Source organism: Erpetoichthys calabaricus, chromosome 1 (assembly GCF_900747795.2).
Source record: "Erpetoichthys calabaricus chromosome 1, fErpCal1.3, whole genome shotgun sequence".
Lineage (NCBI taxonomy): Eukaryota > Metazoa > Chordata > Cladistia > Polypteriformes > Polypteridae > Erpetoichthys > Erpetoichthys calabaricus.
Genome location: NC_041394.2, coordinates 59,053,575 through 59,078,453, shown reverse-complemented (window position 1 = coordinate 59,078,453; position 24,879 = coordinate 59,053,575). Strand labels below are relative to the sequence as shown.

The window sequence follows — 24,879 nt, the reverse complement described above, 5'->3', positions numbered from 1 at the left end:
AAAAATGTACATTATTTATTTTGTTTATAACATTTTCTTAGATTTAAACCAAATAAAAAGGCTGCTCTGGAAAACTGCAGGTTTTCTACAGTGACACCTGGGGAAGTGTATGTCAAAATCAAATGGATCTGCATACAGGGACAATGATTTGCCGGGAGTTGGGATGCAATAATCTAACATCATTAAATGTTGGAAATTCAGAGATAGATGGAGATCCTAAATGGCTTGACAATGTGAGATGCAGACCACGTGATTCTTATCTGCGGCAGTGTCCATCCTCACCCTGGGGCAAAAACAAATGCAGTAATGATGAGGTGGCCGTTATCACCTGTTCAGGTAAGACTAACTTCAAGCTTCAGCTAACCTTATTCTTAAAGCTCTGATGTTTTCTTGTTGATTCCAACATTCAGGTTTATTTTCATAACATAATATTAATTGACCCTAGTGTGTGTCTGGATTGTAAGTATGTATGTGTGTGTTCGCCTTGGGATAGAGTGGCGCCCTGTCCAGGGTTTGTTCCTGCCTTGCTCCCTGTGCCAGCTGCGGTAGGATCCAGCCAATCCAAAGACCGTGGTCCTCAGTAAGTGAGTTAGAAAATGACATGACATGATCAAACATGCTTACTTCAATTTAAGGATGTGAGGAGGTAATCAGTCACTCTTCATTTTATACTGTGACTAATATCCCATTATGCTTTATTACGAAACAGCTTTGCATATACATATTCTGAGAGTTTGGAGCAAAGGCAGTTTAAATGATTTCCTTAAGTGAGTGTAACATCAGGATCCTTCAATCAAAGCTTGGCTGGGCACATTGTATGCTGCAAGGCTTTGTGGACAGGCTCATCCTGCTTTTGGAGTACTACTGGTGGGTTAATAGCACAAAAAAATATCCTTATTAATTGATTACATACAATTAAAAACACTAGTTTAATGATGTCATTAAAGCAAATATCCATCCATCCATCCATTTTCCAACCCGCTGAATCCGAACAAAGGGTCACGGGGGTCTGCTGGAGCCAATCCCAGCCAACACAGGGCACAAGGCAGGAACCAATCCTGGGCAGGGTGCCAACCCACCGCAGGACACACACAAACACACCCACACACCAAGCACACACTAGGGCCAATGTAGAATCACCAATCCACCTAACCTGCATGTCTTTGGACTGTGGGAGGAAACCGGAGCGCCCGGAGGGAGGAAACCCACGCAGACACGGGGAGAACATGCAAACTCCACGCAGGGAGGACCTGGGAAGTGAACCCAGGTCCCCAGGTGTCCCAACTGCGAGGCAGCAGCGCTACCCACTGCGCCACCGTGCCGCCCCATTTAAAAAATATGATGTATTTAAAGGATTTTTGATATTCTTGCAACTGGTGGAATTGGAATATGCTTCTAAACTCACATCACCTATGATTAATACAACACTGAGACTGAATACCTTTGAATAACAGTTCTAGTAAACCATATGTTTAAAATACCCTTTTCAAATGCGTGTTTGTTTTAATAAAAAGTGTTGTTTGGAGCGTAGGTGAATCTTTTATGTTACTTTTCAGGAAAGAAGGAAAAAGAAAACACCGTCCTGCAGAGTTGTTCAGAGAACCCCACACAAGAGCACTGTCCAGGTCAGTCTGGTGTGACAGTCTTGTGGTCCAGCAGCTCTTTTCCCTCACTAACTTACTGCTGTTTTCTTCCAGAGCTGAGACTGGTTGGAGGATCAAATTGTTCTGGGCGAGTGGAAATAAAATATGATGGCTCCTGGGGTACTGTCTGCAATGACTCATGGGACTTGAAGGTTGCCCAGGTGGTCTGTAGACAGCTGGGCTGTGGAGAGCCAGCGAGCGCAGATCTGGAATTTGATGGAGGGATTGGCATCATTTGGTTAAACAAAGTGAACTGCATTGGCCTCGAGTCTTTCTTGTGAGACTGTCCACATGCACCAATTGGACTAAATGACTGCCATCATAAGGAGGATGCAGGAGTGACTTGCAGAGGTTAGATGAGATTAGCAAAAAAGCATGAAAAGTGTAAAAACATAACACTATTTTAACATGGCAAGCATTTCAGAGTGAATAAATCTCATTTTAATAGCAGATGTAAATGTTGTGTTGGTTTATGTTTGAGTTTGAAGAAAATCATTTTCACTATTATTGTTTTGGGGAAGAGTAAATCCATCCCAGTGTTCCCAGGTGGTACTGTTAGCTCCACTAATGGACCATTTTCAATGCTGGAAAATGCACTATGAAATAGCCATACCACTTTAAATACTGCTACAAAGCCTCAGTGGAGAAAAAATAACCTTAACAACAGTAAAAACCATCACAAGACAAGTAATAATATGCTTAGCTTGTAGTAAAGAATCATTCCATGTATAATACATGCCAGGAATTTCCTCAAAGAATTTCACCAGAGTGAATGCTCTTGCAGCATTAAGGATTCTCTCCCTGTCATTTCTCTGTTAGCTGATGTTAAGCCTCTGTCACGTTATGTGACTTTTCCAGTAATTTTCATTTGTATCCTTTACTTATATAATCTTAGCAATCCGAGGTCTTCAGTGCTCCTGTGAAGTTGGTTGCTAATGTGACATTCCCTGTGACTCCAACTTGTGTGAGACTCGCTCCCATAAAATCAAATATTTGTCTTTAATCATAGAGGTGGGCTCTATGTGCATGACAGCAGACAACCAATAAATGTTTATTCTGAAGTGCAATGTATAGAATGTTGTGATAATGAATAAGAAACACACGTGCTTTGAACCTTGCAAACAGAAGAAGGCTCGTCTTTCTAATGTGTTTTATATACTAAAACAGAATGGAAAAAAGATAAAGGGCAGAGACTGTGGCTAAACTCACTGTACCTGTCAGCCTGTTATCCCTTAGTAGAGTGCCAGCTCCGTCAGGCAGCACGTTATTGGCTGTCACAAAAAAAGGCGAGCACAACTGTGCTGGTAAAGTCGGCACTCAGTCAGTAAATGTGACATGGACAATGATATTCAGTCATTTTAACTGACATATTCCAGAGACAAGATCTGACATACCTCATGACTAGAAGTTGTGTAGTGTGACATCAGCTTTATTGTCAGTACTCTGACCATTATGTTATATAGGCTCTGTTGGAGTGTAGAGAAGTTAGTGGGGAGGAATATTATGGAGGAGTTGCAATTCCAAAGTCCTACGGTTGAGGAGGTGTGCTGCTTTGGTGCTCCTGTGTGCCTGAGCTCATCAATTGTAGGGTTCTTAGATGCCTTTATAACTTTAAGATAATAGTGTTTTAGTATACTAGACAAATCCGTGTTTAACTATGAACTCTGCCTCTTTTCCAAGAAATCTCTGGGAGCATATGTTCTTATTTCTATAAAGAAAGGTTCAAATAATTACACATCACAACATAATACAAAAGGTGTATTTATTATAAGGCTATGTGTATGTGTGCAGAGCTTGTTACAGAGCCCAAAAATATTTTTCTCACAGACATAACAAGTAGACACAACAACATAATAATAATAAGTAGAAATGAAATATATATTGCATAAGAAAGAATAATATTCATTAGCAGATTATGTATATGAGTGCAAAGCTCATTAAATACACCGTGAAATATGGAGCATGGAGTGAACTTCATGTCTGCCTACACCCCATTTAAATCAGAGTGGTAGTTTAACAGATGCTAATTTGCTACACACAATGTGAATCTTTTTTACTGCACTCTCTCCCAAGATCCAGCATCAGTAGACAACACCAGAGTCAGACGTCCTAACCTCGAGCCATCAAGAGACCTTTCAATCCCACTAATTGCTTGCATTGTGCTGAGATCCATGCTTTTTGTCGTTGTGGTGCTGCTAGCTGGTCAACTGCAAAGAAACAAGACACTAAAGAGAGGTGAGAATGAGACTTGTGCAGTATGTAGTTGAATTTATTAGAGGCAAATGGAATGTATAAAAATGTGTTTGACTTCTCTTTGACATGATGCTTCACTTATTCAGATTTGTTTCCTATTTAAAAAGGCCAATATTTGAAGTTTCTGTATTTTCAGATCAGTAACTTGAAAGTGTCCAAATATTATACTTGAATTCTAATATATTTTTTGGCCTCGTGTTTTATTTAGACTTAGTAATTGGCATAAAAAAGAACTCTGCTGTGGGAAGATAAAGGTAAAAGGAATATTTTTATTTTCTTAGATCAATGCAATGGTCATGGTTAACACTCTTGGTTAACAGCCTTTGGGACCTTGATCTTCATGAACGTATTTAGTTTAAGAGAGATGCCATTTCTACTAGTTTTTGCAGACTCTCAATTTTATGCCTTACTTTCTGCCTTTTTATAATGCTTTTTAAATACAAATTTATAATTAAAAGGTAAATATAAATACATTTAGGAAAATAAAAAATTCAATGCATAAATTTGGTTTCTGTGTATTGTCTCTCCTTCTCTACAAGAAGCAGAAAAATGTTTTTCAGCAGAATAGTTAGTATGTTAATTATGTCCTGTTAAGCTTATAAAAATACGTCTAAAAGTATTCAAACTTCATGGTTAGGTCTGTGGGTGCCTCAGATTCTCTATTAATAATTATGTTTCTGCTTTATTTAGTCCCCCATAAGAGACGCCTTTGTCTCTTGTAAGGAAATCAGTTTCGTGTCACAAAAAATTTTGCTCTTTTTCTCTCTGTTATTTTTTATTTTTATTGATATTATTTTTTATGGCATTATTTGACAGTATACTACTTTAATGCTAGGTTTGTGGTTGGTATGATGTCACAATGTTTATAGTTGTTGTTTTGCAGCTCCAGAAATCGAGGTATAGATTTGAGCCCGTATTTATTGTGAATTGCAATATTCTTCTTGTTCTAAACACATGATTTTCACTTACTGCATAGTGCTGATTTAACCTTTTCTAGGTAAGAATGGCCAGGGATGAGTTGACGCCCCATTTAGGTTTGGCACAGTTTTCTACTTTATGCTGTAGAGACTGCATCTGGATCCCCATTACCATATAATGGTTTAAGCAAGCTTAGAAAATTGAAAAGCATTAATTAGAATTGTATTGTCCCTTGTCTAATTCTATACTTTTTTATGAGTTATATATTATATTAATAACAAAGATGTTTTATTTGAAGTCATTGTTCTGCTTATAGTTTTCTATACAACAAAAATATCCATCCATCCATTTTCCAACCTGCTGAATCCGAACACAGGGTCACGGGGGTCTGCTGGAGCCAATCACAGCTAACACAGGGAACAAGGCAGGAACCAATCCCGGGCAGGGTGCCAACCCACCGCAGACAACAAAAATATGATCTCCAAAATAGGATAAGATTTTCAGCTCTCTCAAAAAATGGAGGCACAAACCTCTGATATTACTATTGTGTTTTGCTTACCTCTGTTCGGAAAGGGACAGGACTACACCTCTTTTTATTCTATGTATCTGACTTTGTGCCCATCTCATCTGTTTTGCCTACAGGCCAGCTAGCAGCTGGGAGATAGATAGATAGATAGATAGATAGATAGATAGATAGATAGATAGATAGATAGATAGATAGATAGATAGATAGATAGATAGATAGATAGATAGATAGATACTGTCAACACAGGTTGATAGGTGACAGTAACATAAGGTCAGACCTGCTCTGATTGTGTCATAGGTTTATATTTAAAGATATTAATATTTGGATTGGACAGTGTCCATGAAAGGAACAGGCCAAACAGGCCTTCATTCCTTCTTTGAAGTCTCCAGCATTAAGATTGGGCCATCAAAAAGACATTGGTAGAGAGTGAATCATTTCTGTTTTGTTAAAGTATTTTGGTTTACCTTAGTTAAAGTATTGTGATATTAAGTTTTTGATCTCTTTGAGGGTTTTATTGCAATGGTAATGGAAATATTTCTCTTGGCTTATACTCACCAGTTGACTTAGGAATAAAATTGGTTATACATTGTTTTACATGATTTCATATGTTACTGCCGTATTTTGACTTTGTTCATGTAAAGGTTAGCTACCTGTCTGTAATTCTTTGTAGGATATGTTGGAGAGACTATATTTCACTTATAATACTGGTAGTCTTTTTCCCCTTAGATCTTTAAATGCTGCCATAATAGAGCGTTTTCTTTTGTAAAGCCTGGTCAGGTTCAGTCCAGTGATTCTCATTTTTTGCAAGCTAACATCTCTAGTGAGTTATTAGGTCTGGAAATATTTAAATGAAGTAATCTGTTTTATGCCAAAATGGCCCAATTTTCAATTTAACAGAGACTTTAAAATAGGTAAGTTTTTTTGTATTGAATAAAAACATTTAACTTTCTAGACATATTTCACTTTCACTATGCTTGTAGTTATGTACTGTCACTTTTTACACATTCAGTTTTCAATCTGCAATCCTAGATTGTTGTTAAAGGAAAAAAATCTGTCCATTTTGTCCCTCTAAGGATGTTTAAATTGACATGGCAGATTATATGCGCAGATGTATAATTTTTTTCTAATCACATTTCTGCACAATGTTTTATTTCTTCCTTAGTAATGGCGATGGATGAACTCCTCCCTGTCTGTGATGCTGTGTATGAGGAAATTGACTACAAACTGGCCAGACAGGGCACCTATAGAGCACCTCGTAAAGGTGAGGCAGGCAAATAGTTGGAGACTTGATTCTTTCTACAGAAAATAAAACTTTTGGCGACACTTATTGTGAATAGTACCAGTTGTGAATAACATCGTGTTTAAATGAAAAATCACTTAATCAGTTCAATTGATTTTTTTGTGATACTAGCAGCCTAACATTACAAAATAATTTATAATATTATAAAAATCAGATTTATTGTATACTGTAAAACTACTAAAATCTAATAATCAAAAGAACAAATTTAATAAAAATAAATCTAATTCTAATTCTGTATTAAATATATAACTAAGACAAGCTGGTAACACAAATATAAAAACAACACTGCAACAAGTAAGTAAAAACTCTTTTTCTCTTACACTAGTTTTATTCATTCTGACAGTTCTACTGATGAGTTAACGATGGCAAAAGAAGAATTTCTTCACCAGCTCTTTATTTAACTTAAAGTGGCAATTTAATAAGCAATAACTGTTTCACCTCATTAAAACAGTTCATTTAGACTACAGTTGAAGACATTTGTTTTTGGTTTTATTATTAAAAGAAGCTGAGAAGCAAACAAGAGAATGATGTTAATATTATATTTCCAAATAACATCTGATAATAGCAAAATATGAAGAGAAACAGACTTAGCCTGAGCACTGGACTCTGACAAACAACATGTCTAAATGAGAACAGGAACACAGGAGTCATTTCTTCTAACCTTTTTGATTTGAAATGTGAAAATTAAATCTGGTGCACACCATAGCTGTTGAGTAATCAAGTGTTTGGTTAGATTGAATTTGATCGAAGTGTTACTGATTTGTATATCTTCCCAAAATAATCATGTAATGAAATATTCTGCCACAGTAAAATTAATCTGTATTGATGATACTTTTATTTAGAGCCGGTCAATCTATTAAGCAACACAGACTGACACCTAGAGAGCTGTCATCTGAGGAGTGGCATTTATTAAAGTTAAGGGGTGCACACTTTGGACACCGAGGGGAATTCATTGTCTACCCTCCGATCATCTTACTCTGCTGATACTGAGTGGGCACTTTTACCCCCAGCTGCCTTTTATGAAAGAAAATGTGTGCACACTCAGTACACCAAGGGGTGCACACTCCTTAAAGTCTGCAATATATACACAGAGGGGTGCCGTTTGTGCTACTGAAGGGGTGCGTGCTCCTAACACCAAGGGACACACACCCAATTATCCCAACCCCTCCCATCAAACACACACACAGATCGTTTAAATTTAATAATTCAGACTACCTGCTATGGACAATGAGGTGTGATGTCCTTGTACCCTGCCTAGGGCTCCAAATAGACTTCAACTGGCACTGCTTATAATGCTAATAAAGTATGGTCACCAATTATATGATGTGTGATAATTTCATCAACCCACAATTGTTTTCATATTTGTTAGTGTATTATGGATTTCTGGAAATGGGTTCTTTGGAAAAATTCTGAAATAAGTGAATTACCACTTCTTCACATCTACAGGAAGCCTTTTGTCAGATGAGCTGCCCTATGACTATGAGGATATCGAGGACAGTGAGAATGAACACATCTCAGGTAATACAACACAACTTTGTCATGTTGCACTGTCATGTGTTCTTTGTTAATAAAATGTCATGTTGCTTTGCTCCTCTGGCTTTTTTTCAGGTGGACCACTGACATCTCAGAAGTTTGCACCCCCAGAGTACTATGATGATACTGATGCTGTTTTAAAAAAATCAGATGATTTTCCAGTGTGGGGAACAGCCTGGACACAGACAGGTAGACACGATGTTATCACCACACACACGTTTATTCATCATATTTCTATTATATACAGTGCACATACCCAGTGCCTGGACACCAATCACCCCTTTAAGTAGCCTGGCCACAACACAATGCCTTATCAGTCTCTGGTCCGCCTCCACTCCTCTCCACCAAGCTTCGTCCTCTTCCACCCGACTCTTGCCCCTGACTGGAGGGAGGTGGCCCCTTTTATTCCCCCCGGAAGGGCTCCAGCTGCATCCTGAGGGCCTGTAGCCACACCCCAGCGGTGAAACCGGAAGTCCACCGGGTGTCTCCATATCTCTTCCCCCCAGCACTTCCCAGTGTAGCGAAAGTACTGAGGTCCAACACTCCCAAGGCATCGGGGCGCCCCCTGGCGGTGACCACGGGCCCCTACAGGGTAGAGCTTCCAAGCTCTGTACCTGTGGCCCCCAAAGCAACCAAGGAGGACACCCCCTCATGTCCTGGAGGAGGCACAAGCCCATCGTCCGCTCCTCCTGGGCATCCCGGTCGGGCGACAAACCCATTCGGGTGCCAAACAAGGTAATTTAATTTAATATAAATACTTAATGTTTAATATAATTTTTAAAAAACATACTTTAGTGTAATGATTAATTAAACTCTTGAAATGTATTTTTCTGCTTCATACATGAAAATAAGTAGCTTTGGCTACTTTCACCATATCAATAATGTATCAGAGACAAAGCAGTTCAATTTCTCAGAAACAGAGTTGAGGACATCTGCATTAGGTTCCACAGTGGTCGGTAAATGCAATGTTTATATTGTAAAAACGTGATACATCTGGAAATCAGCTATGGATATGTAACTATTTAATATGGATAAGGCTACTGACTCTAGATAATAAAATGTAATGTTTTTAAATATTACAAAAGCATACAATGCATAGTGGAGATTTAATGATAGGAATGTGCAGTTAATTTGAAAATGGTAAGAGAGAAAATCAATAGGAAAAAAACTGTTCTACTAGTACGTCAAGGGCATCTGTGTTAAAAGATGCAAAAACTGAGTGATGTTGCCCAAATGGATTAAAATATATTCTCCTCTACATTCTGCACACCAGCATCTGAAAACTGTGTGTTGCTTTTGGGGTGGTCAAAAATGGTTATATCCTCAGATGATCTGTCACTAAAGGATATAGTTAGTTTTATATTCAAACAAACAAAACCTCCTCCCTGAAGAAGCAGGAAGAGATATGAGAAATGCACATGACTATATTGTGTTATTGCTAATAACATAGGTAGACATTTTTACAGCATCACCGTATTGAGTTTGCCAATGAATACCCATCCAGGATTTTTCCTTTTCAACATAAAATCCAAAGCAGTTCTAAAAATAAATTAAATGGGGTACTGACTATTACTGCTTTATCCTAACCTGAAAGCCATTATTTTAACTTTAGATGCCTCACTGCCTATGTGGTATTTACACATTCTCCTCGTGTCTGCCTTGGCTGGGTTTTACTCCTATGGTCTGAATGTCTTGTCAGTTAGACTGATTACTGACTGTAAATCAGGCTTTGGTTCCCTGTTACTCTTTTATAAGCAGGTTTGAAAATTTAATGTATAATGGCTTCTTAATGTCACTCAAAAGATTTTCACTTGGCAATGTTCAATTCCAGTTTAACTATAACATGTAAAAACATTATTCCAAAATTGGAAAGTAGTGGAAGAAGTCACTTTCAATCTTTTCAGGATGTTGATGTTCCTTTTGTAGCTTTTTAAAACTAAGTTTCATTTTAATTCATTATTGTAAACTTTTTTATGACACATTTAGAGTTTTCGGTGAACAGGACGTATTGCTGAGTGTTTACAAATGTAAAAATTCAATGAAACGGTCAAGAACCTATTAAAGCATTAAGAACAAACATAATTAAACAGAAGTGTTGAGTCCCATTGCACAACAGAGGCCTGCGATCTCATACCTATACAAAGTGTCCTGGAAGTATTTCTTTTTAGGGCACTAGACCAGGATAAAAACTCTAGAGGATTGGCCAGAGGCCAGCATAACCCCATTGAGCCAATAGCTGGCTTTAAATACAGTATGTGCAACTTTGCAGCTCTAAACAGAGGAAACTGTAATGGTTGCCTAGTCCTTCTGAAGTGGATCATGATCTTTGCAGTATAGGAAAAAAAGATTCTTTATTAGTGGATGCTCTGATCCTGGGGTGCTGTAGTTTTAAGGTGTCATTTCTGACCCAGAATGAACACCATGGTGGGCAAAAGGGCAAATCCATCCAATGAGTCTAGTTATATAGCTTAAGGAGAATTTATTAGTGGAAAGCCTCAGTACCAGGAAGAAAGGGGGACCAGATGTGATAAGAAAGAGAGAGGGAGAGACAAGGAGGGGTGAGTGGAAAAGTGCAGTTGTATGATATTGTCAGATGGACGTGGGGCAGATGTCGGCTGAAGAGTTGCATTTTTGTTTCTCTTTAGTTTACAGACTTTGTTTTCTCACTTTCTTTACTCTTGTTTTCTGTATGTATTTTTCTAAATTACAGATTTGAACATTCAAAGAATCATGGCTTTTATGTGATATTTATTAAAGACTCAAAAATTTACAAGTGTTAGTTTGTCTTTTCCTGGTTCATACCTTATGATTAGAATAGATGTATTTTTTTATGAATTTTCTTTTACAGTATGAAAATATTTACGTTTGGCATATCCCAGCCAACACAGGGCTCAAGGCAGGAAACAAACCCCGGGCAGGGCGCCAGCCCACCACAGGACACACACACACACACACACACACACACCAAGCACACACCAGGGACAATTTTAGGATCACCAATGCACCTAACCTGCATGTCTTTGGACTGTAGGAGGAAACCGGAGCACCCGGAGGAAACCCATGCAGACACAGGGAGAACATTCAAACTCCTCACAGGGAGGACCTGCTTCCTTGTTAATGGATTGTATTATCTGAGAATGTCCTGACTGTCTGCATACTTTGTTATTTGGCTCTTTGTTTCTCTTAGTCTTTAGTACTTTGTATGTTCAGGTCTTTAGCTGAATTTATGTCATGTATTTTTCACAGATAACAGTGTTCCTGATGAAGTGCCTTACAACTATGACGATGTTGATGAATTTGTGGATCACTCCCAAGCAGGTATACAGAAATGTAGTTAAAAATAATTGCGTGCAAACAAGACCTATAAACAAGAAAAGCTATAATTTGTAAAATCATTAACATCAAGATTTTTTATGTGCACTATTTACTTAGTAAACAAACCATTCAAACCATGAAACTATATAACTTTGTTTAAAAACAGCATTTGTAAATTTAAAGCATTTAACCCTAATATTCTTCAATAGCATTTTAGCTGTCAGTCTGCGAGGCACCTGATCATTGACAGATTTACGTTATATACTACGTATCTTCCTTGTACAAAGTGCTGCAAACATTCATTTGGTCCTATGTGCAACCTTGGGGTTAAAGGTATGAGTTCACTTTCAGGCTCTCATCTTATCCTAGAAGAACGTGACAGGATGGACTATGATGATGTTGTTGAGGATGAGACTCTTACTGAAGAAGGATTACTGTGAAAACACAGGTGCATCAATGAAGGACCATCATAAAGAACAGTTTTCAAAAATATCAATCCACACAAACACACACACATATTCATGTATGTATATATAAATACACTGTTAATATATATACCTGTATATATACAGTATATACATACAGTATATATACAGTATATGAATACTGTTTCTACAGATTAATTAGTGTTAGCAATGACTTTCTTGTAATTTATGGATTTATGATTTAATTAATGAATAAACTTAAGCCTTTCACTTTATATTAAAATTTTTTTGTGACAAAAACACTTTAGATTTTTTTTACTGATACGATGTAATATTGTCTCAAATGACTACAAAATAATTTGTACTGATGTTAAGAAGAAAAGATTGCTTAAATAAATATCTGTAAAATGATTAAATCAAGTGTTACATAACTATTGGTCTCTTTCTTTGTTTCTTCTTACTATTAGATTTTTATCTGTCCATTTCCTGAACGCATCTATTCAAATAGAGCGGTCACATTGAGCCAAAGCCTTGGCAGACACTAAGCCAACATGCCATATCACTGCCACACTTGTCAAGACAGGGCCAATCAACATGACAAGTGGATCTTTTAGACATGGGAGTAATTTATGACAGACGTGCTTTGAGCCTATCAATTAAATTGCATGTTTATGTTAAATGTACTTCTGATCAGTTTTTCTTTTAGTGCTTAAGATAGCTTTACATTTCATTGTTCAAATACACAACAATAATCTTGTATTTCTTCTGCAAACTAAATATATTTTTCATCTTTAACATCTATATAGCGTACCCCTATAAGCAACCAAGTGCCCATACAGAATCCAAATAAAGGTCAGAAAACACAGCAAAAAGGGTCAAGAATCCAGAAAAATGACAAAAATCACAAAATCACTGTAGAACACAAGGCACACTCACCACTCACTAGTGCATTCAAGATGAACCACCAGGAAATGAGGGAAACCCTTCGCTAAGCGAAGTTCCTGAAGGTGATGGGCAGGTGGTCCCCAACAAAAGGCAAATAAGAAAATCATTGATACATAGAAAAAAAAACAAATACAAAGAAAATTGAATATAAACATAAATAAAATGAGTACAAACAAAAGAATCAAACATTAATAAAGATTGCATAAAATGAACATTTGAACAGCAGCCAGATCATAACACAGATAAGCCGGTTAGAAAATGGATGGATTTATGGACATGTTATGTTGCCAGAAGATTATTGTGAGAAAAAAGACAAGATACAATTTTTGATTTTTCACAAATAAACATTGACTTTGCTTTTCACAATGGAATACATAAGACTGAAAAATTTGAAAATGTGTGTGTGCTTGCTGGGGGTATTATTATAATGAAGAAGAACTGAAAATTAATTTAAAATGAATACCCAAATTATGTTTTGAAAGAAGTCATTGAAATTCTGTAGTACAATAAAACTGTCAAGGATGAAGATATATTTCCAAATTATTACTATGTATGGAGTTAGAGGAGCTGTCTAGTAGGGTAATGGGGAAACATCGATGCATATAAGAATCCATATTCTTATGATTTATACAAATAAATCATTTCACTAATTCCAAAACCTGACTTTCTTTGTTACTTTCTCATCTCAGTTTTATCTTTTCTAAATTACACTACAATAAGACAAAACCACTCTGCATGTGCACTCTCTCTCCTTCTCTTGCACACACTGAAAAGACAGTGTAACACAAGTCTGTGCAGTGCACACATTATTTAGTGTGTTGTGCTGTCATGCTAACATAACTGCAAACTGTACCAATGCTAACATTCATCCTGAACTGCAGTTTTGTCTTTGTTAAAAGCTGTGCATTAGCGATGTATTTTTTTGTTATTAATATGCATTATACAGGTGATTGGGGTCAGGGCCTGTGTCAATAGGTAATGGCACACACCCTGGATAGGAGGCCAGCTATAACCTGCCCAGAAAAGGATGTCAGGTGGAGATGCGGCAAAAAGTGTCCCTTGAATTATTCATGAGATGTAAAAATAGAAGAAGGACACAAGGGAATATACAAGAAGAGATTCCCCAAGCCTATAACCTTTGGGCCTCAATTACAGCAAAGGCCTCTGCAGGCTTATTGGGCCATTTGGTGAAAAATGGGGAAGGGTATCTGGGCCACCAGAGGGAGCTCTGGGCAGACGACCCCAGGGGTTTTGTAGGGCTATGCCTGACCCAGAGGTGGTGTAGAGGAGACCAGATGTGACCTCAGAAGTAGTCCAGGGATCCAGTATAAAGAAGATCAGTAGCCATTGCTCCGTTGAACTTAGGTGAAGTGTGGATGAGAGATCACCTGGCAGAACGAGGAAGGAGATGAGAGGTGCAATGGTAGAAGGTGTAGACAGAGGGAGGTGTTAAGGGTTTTTTCATTATCTTTAATTCCTAGGTTGTTATTTTTTTGCCTCCTGTGTTCTCTAACCTTCTTTATTGACTTCAGTTGTTTCTTCCCTTATATTCAAGCAGTTATGTAATGTTACAAAAAGTTAAGAAAATGTAACTTCCAGAAAAGAATTTTCTATGAATTTATTTTACAACATATGATAAAATGTTAATCAATATTTTTTCATTTTTCAATCAATAAAGATTATTACAAATGAAAAATATATTAAAAATAATTCTTCTCACTCATGTGGACACACTAACACACCTATAAACACTTTCCCTTCAAACTAAGTCCTTTCATGACTTCTGTCTCTTAAGAACAAGAAGCTGACCCATTCCGTTTGGAGCAAAAAACTGACCCACTGGATTTGGGACAAGTAGACAGATTAACACTCTTCAGCATCAAGTGCTCTCTTTGAGTCTGAAAGCTTCATTCTATAGAGCTCGTGGGTTTGTAGACCCTGAAATCCCTCCGGCAAAGCTGGAGAGGAGATACTGCTAGTTCTTGAGATCCATTTACAGTACAAGTTTAAGTTCCATGCCACTGACTGAGCCCAATCTGGGAAGATTGAGAAGAAGCATTACATGAAGAGAAAAAACTTCAGCTCCCTACTGTATATCTCGTGTCAGAAAGAGTCACTCTTATTCCTTTCAAGTGGCAGAAGACATGGCAAAGATCCTAGAAATGACCTGATGAAAATAACACCACACCACATAAATGGAAAAAGGACAATGTGGCAAAGCCAAATACACCCTACTTCAAGCAGTGTTGTACATCAGAACCTGGAACAATGGCAAACAATTCCATCCAGCATCAGAAGTCATATTTAAAGGATTGCTATTTTAAAATTGTTTTATCTGTGCCAAGAATAATTACAGCACTAAGTAGTTAGTAAGCAGATGGCTAAGGGCCTGCTTTCTTGTGTTGAATTATTACTGTTGTCACACATGTGCGGATGGGAAGCAGCTGAAGGCCTCACAAAGGGATAATTCCATGCCAGACCAAGGAGTGGCAGGGTGCTCTGATCCTTCCTCTTTTGCATTGGCAGACCAACTATGGGAAATTTCTCCTGGACTCGATAATGTCACTTCAGTTTCCAGCCATGATGATGTCACTTCCAGTTCCGGCCCGGATGACATCACTTCCCCTGCCCAACTTTAAAACTGCCATGTTTGCCTGTCTGTACTGTTCTGTGTTGGACTGAAGTCTGTTAAGACCTGTACCATTTGAACCACAACTTCCAATTTGGCAGCCTATTTCTAGTATACAGGCGGCTGCTACCAAACCTTTCTCTGTGTCTTATGGAATCCTTTCACATTGTGTAACAAACTTTTGATTAAATGTGTCTGGTAATTATCTAGCTTTAATAAACTTTAATCCAATCTGCAAAGAAAAGGCCTTGAGTTACACTCCAAAGATTTAAGCCTCTCTCACCACAACTGTGTATTAGTCTAAGAATGAACTAAATATGAAGTCATGCTAAATTCCTAAAGAGAAATTCTAAATGAAAACTTTGATAAGATCATCAGAATTCCAATAAATTCTCAAGAAACACAAAACAGTCATATTCCTTTGTGTGATATTTAGTCTGTCTTGTTTGTCTTGCTTTTTGTCTTCATCCCCCTTGATGTCTAATCTGTTTTCTTGTATTACAATCTGGAATGAAAATGAATTTTCATTTGGATTGTATATAATGGACTTAATAATATAGTCCAAATTATTGAAGTGGAATAAAAATAAAATACCTTGTACCTTGAAATGCTACAAAAACACCAAGGATAACACTTGAAGGAGCTTCAAAGATCCACAGTAGAGCTGGGATTATTTGTCCATAGGACCAGTTTAAGCAATACTCACCATATAGTGGAGCTTTATGGACGCATGACCAGAAAGCAATAACATTATTTAAAGAAAAAAATAAGAAAAAACATTAGGAGTGTGCCCAACAGTATGTAGTGTACTCCCAAAACACGTGGAACAAATTCTCTGGTCAGACTAAAATTGAACTTTTTGGCCATCATGGAAAATGCCACGTGTGATGCAATCCCAACACTTTCCATTACTCCAAGAACACCATTCTCACAGTGAAGCATGGCGGTGGCAGCATAATGCTGTGGGAATGTTTTTCATCTGCATCAACAGGGGTGAAGGAAGGATGGATGGCACTCAGTACGCTAGAGATTTGAGACTGGGATGGAGGTTTGCCTTCCAGCAGGACAATGAACCTAAACATACTGCTGAAGATACATTGCAGTGGTTTAAAGGGCAACATTTAACTATCTTGGAATGGCCTAGTCAAAGCCCAGACCTCAATCCAATTGAGAATCTGTGGCATGATTTGAAGATTGCTGTACACCAATGCAACTCATCTCACTTGAAGGTGATGGGCGAAAATCCCAGTGGCTAGATGTCCTAAGCTAATAGAGACATTCACCAAGGGACTGGCAGCTGTCATAGCAGCAAAAGTTGGCTCTACAAAGTATTAACTTTGGGGTGAATACTTATGCACACTCATGATTTCTGTTTCTTTTGTCTTAATTATTGTTTGTGCTACAATAAAAAATATTTTGCACCTTCAAATTGGTAGTCAGGTTGTGTAAATCAAATGGTGCAAACACCTAAGGGGATGAATACTTTCACAGGGTACAACATATAAAGTATGTTGCTTTATAAGCATTTTCTAGATTTTAAAATATCTTTTTATTTATAAATCTTCTTCTTCTTTCGGCTGATCCTGTTAGGGGTTGCCACAGCGGATCATCTTCTTCAATATTTTTCTCTACTCTGCATCTTGTTCTGTTACACCCATCACCTGCATGTCCTCTCTCACCACATCCATAAACCTTCGCTTAGGCCTTCCTCTTTTCCTCTTCCCTGGCAGCTCTATCCTTAGCATTCTTCTCCCAATATACCCAGCATCTCTCCTCTGCATATGTCCAAACCAACGCAATCTCGCCTCTCTGACTTTGTCTCCCAACCGTCCAACTTGAGCTGAACCTCTAATGTACTCATTTCTAATCCTGTCCATCCTCATCACACCCAGTGCAAATCTTAGCATCTTTAACTCTGCTACTTCCAGCTCTGTCTCCTGCTTTCTGGTCAGTGCCACCGTCTCCAACCCATATAACATAGCTGGTCTCACTACCATCCTGTAGACCTTCCCTTTCACTCTTGCTGATACCCATCTGTCAGAAATTACTCCTGATGCTCTTCTCCACCCATTCCATCCTGCCTGCACTCTTTTTCACCTCTCTTCCACAATCCCCATTACTCTGTACTGTTGGTCCCAAGTATTTAAACTCATCCACCTTCGCTAACTCTACTCCCTGCATCCTCACCATTTCACTGACTTCTCATTTACACACATGTATTCTGTCTTGTTTCTACTGACCTTCATTCCTGTCCTCTCTACAGCATATCTCCACCACTCCAGGGTCTCCTCAACCTGCTCCCTACTATTGCTACAGATCACAATGTCAATGTCACTCCTACTGCAGACCTCACCACTGTCACACTTCCCTCGTACATATCCTGTACAACTCTTATGTACTTCTCTGCCACTCCCGACTTCCTCATACAATACCACAGCTCCTCTCGAGGCACCCTTTCATATGCTTTCTCCAGGTCCACAAAGACGCAATGCAACTCCTTCTGGCCTCCTCTAAACTTCTCCATCAACATCCTCAGAGCAAACATTGCATCTGTGGTGCCCTTTCTTGGCATGAAACCATACTGCTGCTCACTAATCATCACCTCACTTCTTAACCTAGCTTCCACTACTATTTCCCATAACTTCATACTCTGGCTCATCAATTTTATCCCCCTGTAGTTACTGCAGTCCTGCACATCCCCCTTATTCTTAAATATCAGCACCAGTACACTTCTTCTCCACTCCTCAGGCATCCTCTCACTTTCCAAGATTCCATTAAACAATCTGGTTAAAAACTCCACTGCCATCTCTACTAAACATCTCCATGCTTCCATAGGTATGTCATCTGGACCAACGGCCTTTCCATTTTCCATCCTCTTCATAGCTGTCCTTACTTCCTCCTTGCTAATCCGTTGCACTTCCTGATTCACTATCTCCACATCATCCAACCTCTTCTCTCTCTTGTTGTCTTCATTCATCAGCCTCTCAAAGTAGTCTTTCCATGTGCTCAACACACTCTCCTCGCTTGTGAGTACGTTTCTATCTTTATTCTTTATTACCCTAACCTGCTGTACATCTTTCCCAGCTCGGTCCCTCTGTCTAGCCAATCGGTGCGGGTCCTTTTCTCCTTCCTTGGTGTCCAACCTCTCATACAACTCATCATACACCTTTTCTTTAGCCTTCGCCACCTCTGTCTTCACCTTGCGCCTTATCTTCTTGTACTCTTGTCTATTTTCTGCATCTCTCTGACTATCCCACTTCTTCTTTGCCATCCTCTTCCTCTGTATACTCTCCAGTATTTCCTCATTCAACCACCAGGTTTCCTTTTCCTCCTTCCTCTTTCCAGATGTCACACCAAGCACCCTTCTTGCTGTCACCCTTACTACATCTGCTGTAGTTTCTCAGCTGTCTGGTAACTCTTCACTGCCACCCAGTGCCTGTCTCACCTCCTCCCTAAACACAACCTTGCAGTCTTCCTTTTTCAACTTCCACCATTTGATCCTTGGCTCTGCCCCCACTCTCTTCCTCTTTTTGATCTCCAACATCATCCTACAGACCACCATCCTATGCTGCTTAACTACACTTTCCCCTGCCACCACTTTGCAGTCTTTAAGCTCCTTCAGATCAACTCTTCTGCATAGGATGTAATCTACCTGTGTGCATCTTCCTCCACTCTTGTATGTAACCCTATGTTCCTCCCTCTTCTTAAAATACGTATTCACCACAGCCATGTCCATCCTTTTGGAAAAATCCACTATCCTCTGACCTTTTTCATTCCTCTCCTTGACACCATATGTACCCATCACCTCCTCGTCTCCACTGTTCCCTTCACCAACATGCCCATTGAAATCCGCTCCAATCACCACTTTCTGTCCCTTGGGTACACTGTTCATCACTTCATCCAACTCACTCCAAAAATCTTCTTTCTCACCTATTGCACACCCAACGTGCGGTGCATATGCACTAACAACATTCATCATCACACCTCCAATTTCCAGCTTCATAATCATTACTCTGGCTGACACTCTTTTCTCCTCCAAAACACTCTTGACATACTGTTCCTTCAGAATAACTCCTATCCCATTTCTCCTCCCATCCATACCATGATAGAACAATTTGAATCCACCTCCAATCCACCTGGCCTTACTCCCCTTCCATTTAGTCTCTTGCACACACAATATATCAACCTTCCTTCTCTCCATCATATCTGCTAACTCTCTCCCCTTACCAGTCATACTGCCAACATTCAAAGTTCCTACCCTCAGTTCCACTCTCTTTACCTTCCTCCTCTCCTCCTGCCTCCGGACACGTCTCCCCCCTCTTATTCTCCTTCTTCTTCTTTGATCAACAGTAGCCCAATTTCCGCCAGCACCCTGGTGGCAGTTGTTGTTAACCCAGGGCTCGACCGATCCGGTATGGAAATTTGTAATGTTGTTCCGCATATTGATTTGGCAAAATTTTGCACCGGATGCCCTTCCTGACGTAACCCACCCCATTTATCCGGGCATGGGACTGGCACGAAGAAACACACTGGTTTGTGCATCCCCTGTGGCTGGGTTATCTTTTTATTTATAAATGAATTTTATAATTATATTTTTTAAGATGAGAATGGATAAGTTACTTTTATATAAGGGCTGGGAAACTCTAAAGAGAAAGGAAAGGAAAATGAAGTGTGAACCTTAGTGAATTTTCTAACTAGATGTTAGTGCTATCAAAAGAAAACCTAATAATTAATTAATCAGTTCATTGATTGATTAACAACAATTGATCCAGTTCCCTTCTGTCTTAAATTCTTATATGAGCAAAGTGCAAGGAACCCCCTACTGCCAGCTGCAGTCATAGAATTAACCAGAGATAAGGTTTTGGCAGCTTTGGTTATCATACACTATAACTGCAATTATCCTTCTAATGTCAAAATTAAAAAATCATCTTCATTTTTTTTTTTAGTTTGCATGCATTTTAAACATCCATCCATCCATTATCCAACCCGCTATATCCTAACTACAGGGTCACGGGGGTCTGCTGGAGCCAATCCCAGCCAACACAGGGCGCAAGGCAGGAAACAAACACTGGGCAGAGCGCCAGCCCACCACAGGGCACGCACACGCACCCACACACCAAGCACACACTAGGGACAATTTAGAATCGCCAAATCATCTAACCTGCATGTCTTTGGAGTGTGGGAGAAAACCGGAGCACCCGGAGGAAACCCACACTGACACGGGGAGAACATGCAAACTCCATGTAGGGAGGACCCGGAAAAACGAACCCTGGTCTCCTAACTGCGAGGCAGCAGCGATACCCACTGCGCCACCATGCCGCCCAGCATTTTAAACATTATTAAAAATATCTGAAGAATCAAGAATTAAAAGAAAAGTTCATATATACTATATATTTATCACATATCCTGTTAAAATATTTATGTGAAAGAAATTAACTATTTAGGTTTTTTTAATGAACCTTTATAAAGCGGAGATCTGTGTGATTCGTGGGTTGGAGAAGCGCGCCTCATGTGCAGGTGTGAGATGACAGATTAACTGATTCAGTCATATAAGGACACAGCAGAGACTCGACTTCATTTTGAGGAGAGAACACTCAGGCTGATGCACCATGAGGAGCTGCAGACGAGGGTCACTGATGTGCCTGGCCGCCCTGCTTCTGCTCACACCAGTCTGTAAGTCGCACTTCTAACTCCCATATAGACACTTAGCCAGTAATTTAGAACTTTTATCATATTGAGAAGACTATTCTTAGCATCTTAGAAGTAGTTCCATAAAAATTATGTTTAAGAAATTCAGTTTCATGTGAATAGAGAACATGTTTATGATTTTTGTTGAGTTGTTTAGAGAAATTAGTAAAAGATTATATAGTTTTTAATTCTTTTTGCTTTCTACATTTTATATGATAGATACTGTAGGAGTACAGACAAATTTAGAAATTTACCATTCCATCCTGAAAATAACTTTTAGAACCTGGAAGGGTAACTTTTCCCGACATCAAAAGCATAAATGTAATGATGCATGCCAGAAAGAGTGCAGTTCAGAAAAAAATCAGAAATAATGGCAAAAACAAAACAGTAATACTTCATTTCTGCCTTTATTTGAATTCCTCACATAATGTTATTTTTGAATGAGTATTAATTGAATTCGCCAAAAAAATACTTAATTGAGTTGCTTTTATTCTTTAAAAGATATTTAGAAAATATTTATTTGTTACATATACAGAAATTATTTTTTCACTCAGTTTTGTTTTATTCTACTTGTTTAAGTAATTCATAAATGCATTGCTTTTGCTTCATTGTTGTCACCTGTGCCTGTTTGTTGTTGCTTGTTTTGCACAAAAATTTATTAAACCAATGATTAAAATAGAAGTGAATTATCAAAAGAAACAGAAAAAACACTGAACAGAAGGTTAGTGATACATGAGATGACAAAAATAAACACCATAATACACTTTTTGAAAATACAATCCAAAAAATGCAATGCATGTGTAATTGTACAAAATTAAAACAGAAATGAGATGAAAACATTAAATATGGAGTTCAATTAAAAACACACTAACTATGAAAGTATCAGAAAAAAAGTAATAAAATGATAGGTTATCAGAAAGATTCCTTAATTGTATAAATTAATAGCAAAATATATATTTTTTACAAAGGTTATTTGAGTTTAAATGTTTGTAGAATGAAGACAGGTGAGGCCTATCTAAACAGAGGGTTCAATTAAAAGTGAACAATTGGGCTTTATTGAACATATGACTGAAATCAAATTAGCCGGTCATCGAAGTTCTGAGTTGAGAAACACCATCTTGGAATACTTTATGGAAGAACCTGATATGCATTGAGCTATTGATTTAAAAAGAAATGAAAACAGTTCCATGTAATGCTTAATTTAAAATCTAGAATCTAGAATAATGCAAAAGATGTACAGTATACTGAAAATCTGTCCAAATATCCACTACCCCGATTTGTCTTCACTTCCTTCAGTTGAGTCCAGTGAGCCATCGGTGTCTAAGGCAGCGCAGGACTTATGCTGGCAGATTCCATGTGAAATGCAGAGAAATGAGCACAACATACAGTACAGACAGAGTCACAGCACTTTTTAAACCACCCTTTTGTTTTTTTTATTCATTCAGCCTTGGCTTTGTATTAATTAAAAATATTGTCAGGTAAAAAAAAGTATAATGTTTTCCATTCAACAATTAAAAATGAAGCATGTATACTGTAAGTATGCAAATATAGCTCCTTTCAAATATTTGTGTATTACAAATTATACTTGTTCAAATCTGTACTTAAATTGCAACTCATTTGCTCAGGAAGACAACATTCTTGAGTTACTTTTTTAGCTGACACCTTAAACAAAGTCAAAATCTGCAATCGGTATTCAGACTCCTGTGTCCATCCATGTACCTTAAGTTTTCATAATTCCTTTATAAAGATTTGAAGCAGGTGGATGCTACACATGGGAGTGGTGGAAGTGGTTTCTCTCACTATGAATACAGTAGGAAAGAAAAGCAATATATAAATGTAATTATTTATTGTTATTATTAATATAATCGCCATACTTTTGTCTATTTACCACTGAAGTGCCCATCACATTTTCTGGTTGAACTCTCAAGTCTGTTCAGGAATTGTTAGAATTATTCCAAGTATAATTTTTTACTTATTTAAAAAGTCTGAATACTTTTGTAAGACATGTATCACTTTGAAATTCCAGCTTTGTTGTTTAAGTTATGAAAATACACATTAAATACATAACAATATGCACACATAACATTAAATAATAATGACTGAAACAAAGCCATTGCGCTTTTTATTTATTTAGTTAATAAAACAAAATATTAATAATTTCATTTTACTTTCATAAATGATAAAGTAAATGCACCAATGTGCCATCTAAAATAGCATAAAGGCAGCAGTGAATTTATAAATGAACGTGATTACCTGGTGGTCTTTCTTTTGTAGATTTCACCGGAGACAAAGCAGTCATACGCTTTACCTTAAAACATTAATTAAAGTCGTTAAAGTGCAGGTCAACATGGTAAAAGTGCAATGGGATTTTAAACTATGAAAAAGCACAAAATTAGTCTATTTATGTAGATGGTTCTTTCATTTAATTTCCTGCAGCTGTACAAGTGAGACATTACTTTTATTTACTTTTGTTAAAGTAGTGGAGACCTGTTAATCTCATCATTAATTGCACATCTTTACTCGACTTTAACGTGAAGTAGCAGATAAAGAAGCTCTACCATGTCACCTTCCTTTAAACCTGTACTGGCCAAAGTGATGTCTGTGCTCAGTCTCCTTGTTTTTTAAGGGTTTTCTCTCCATTTTCCAGTTCTCATCCATTGCCTAAGCACATGTTGTCCATTTGATTGCTCTCTCATGCCGGCAGTGTACATGTCTGAACTTTTGTATGCCTTATTATTTGACCAGTGTCTTCACTAGATTGTTTCCTGCTGTGTCCCTGAGCATAGTATTCAGGTGAACAACAAAATGAACAGACAATCTTTATTTCACTTCAGAAATAATGTTAATATGAAAAGTAAAACATGACTGACTGGGATGTTGGGACGTGTTATTTAGAGATGCTTCCACACAATTTCTAGAGTCTGAGTTTCAGTTCTTGCTCCTTCACTGACTGGTGGACTTTGCACATTATCTCTGTGTCACTGTTGCTTTCTCAGCAGGTTTTGTGGCTTTCCCTGCAAATACTTAAGACTTGAATATATTGGATATTTTAAATTAATCGGATGTGCTGTAATTACATGAGTGTGTTCTGCTGTATGCGAGTGTCCCATGTGGGCTTCATTTGATGACTCCATGTCAACTGAAATGAGTAAATTGAGATAGTGGAGGAATGGAAGTCAGAATATAACAGTGATAAGGAAATTTGAAGTTAAAATGGCCTTCATGATGGGATTGTGCCCAATGACATTCACTATGAGACCTGGACAGTGCTCCCTGTCACCTAAAATATTTACATGTAATTTCATCAGGAATTCTGTGTCTGCTAAGCATTTACAGCTGAGCATAATATGAAAGACTTGTGGCACCACTAGGTGTTTTTTTTAAAGCAGTGCTTAATTTTGAATTTTTATTTCCTTCCACTCCATCTTGATCATAAGTTAAATATTTTTAATTGGCAAATTTTATATGTGATGGTCTTTATTTAACCTCTGTGCTCTGGGATATTTAATAATGTGGAAATCTAAAAAAATAAATAATTAAGTATAAGAAAATAAGCAGTGCCCGAAACTGATGAATGAATGATCCCCTATATAAAGCTACTGATAATGATACATGAAATAAATGCCAAATATAAAAATTGGTTGCAGAATATCTTAATGTTTAAAACAGTCAGTTGATTTCTGTATTTCTGCTTTATATTTATT

At 37.9% G+C, this 24,879-nt stretch overlaps 1 protein-coding gene across 1 annotated transcript in view; it reads left to right on the top strand.

Annotated features, from left to right (window-relative positions):
- Positions 1-143: 143 nt before the first annotated feature.
- Positions 144-24,879, top strand: part of LOC114642265 (deleted in malignant brain tumors 1 protein-like) — a 136,701-nt gene continuing 111,965 nt past the window's right edge. The window contains 7 exon segments of the mRNA XM_051935175.1: positions 144-336; positions 1,557-1,625; positions 1,698-1,920; positions 6,238-6,251; positions 6,503-6,601; positions 8,087-8,158; positions 11,420-11,491. Of these exon segments, the coding sequence (XP_051791135.1) occupies positions 144-336; positions 1,557-1,625; positions 1,698-1,920; positions 6,238-6,251; positions 6,503-6,601; positions 8,087-8,158; positions 11,420-11,491 (742 nt within the window).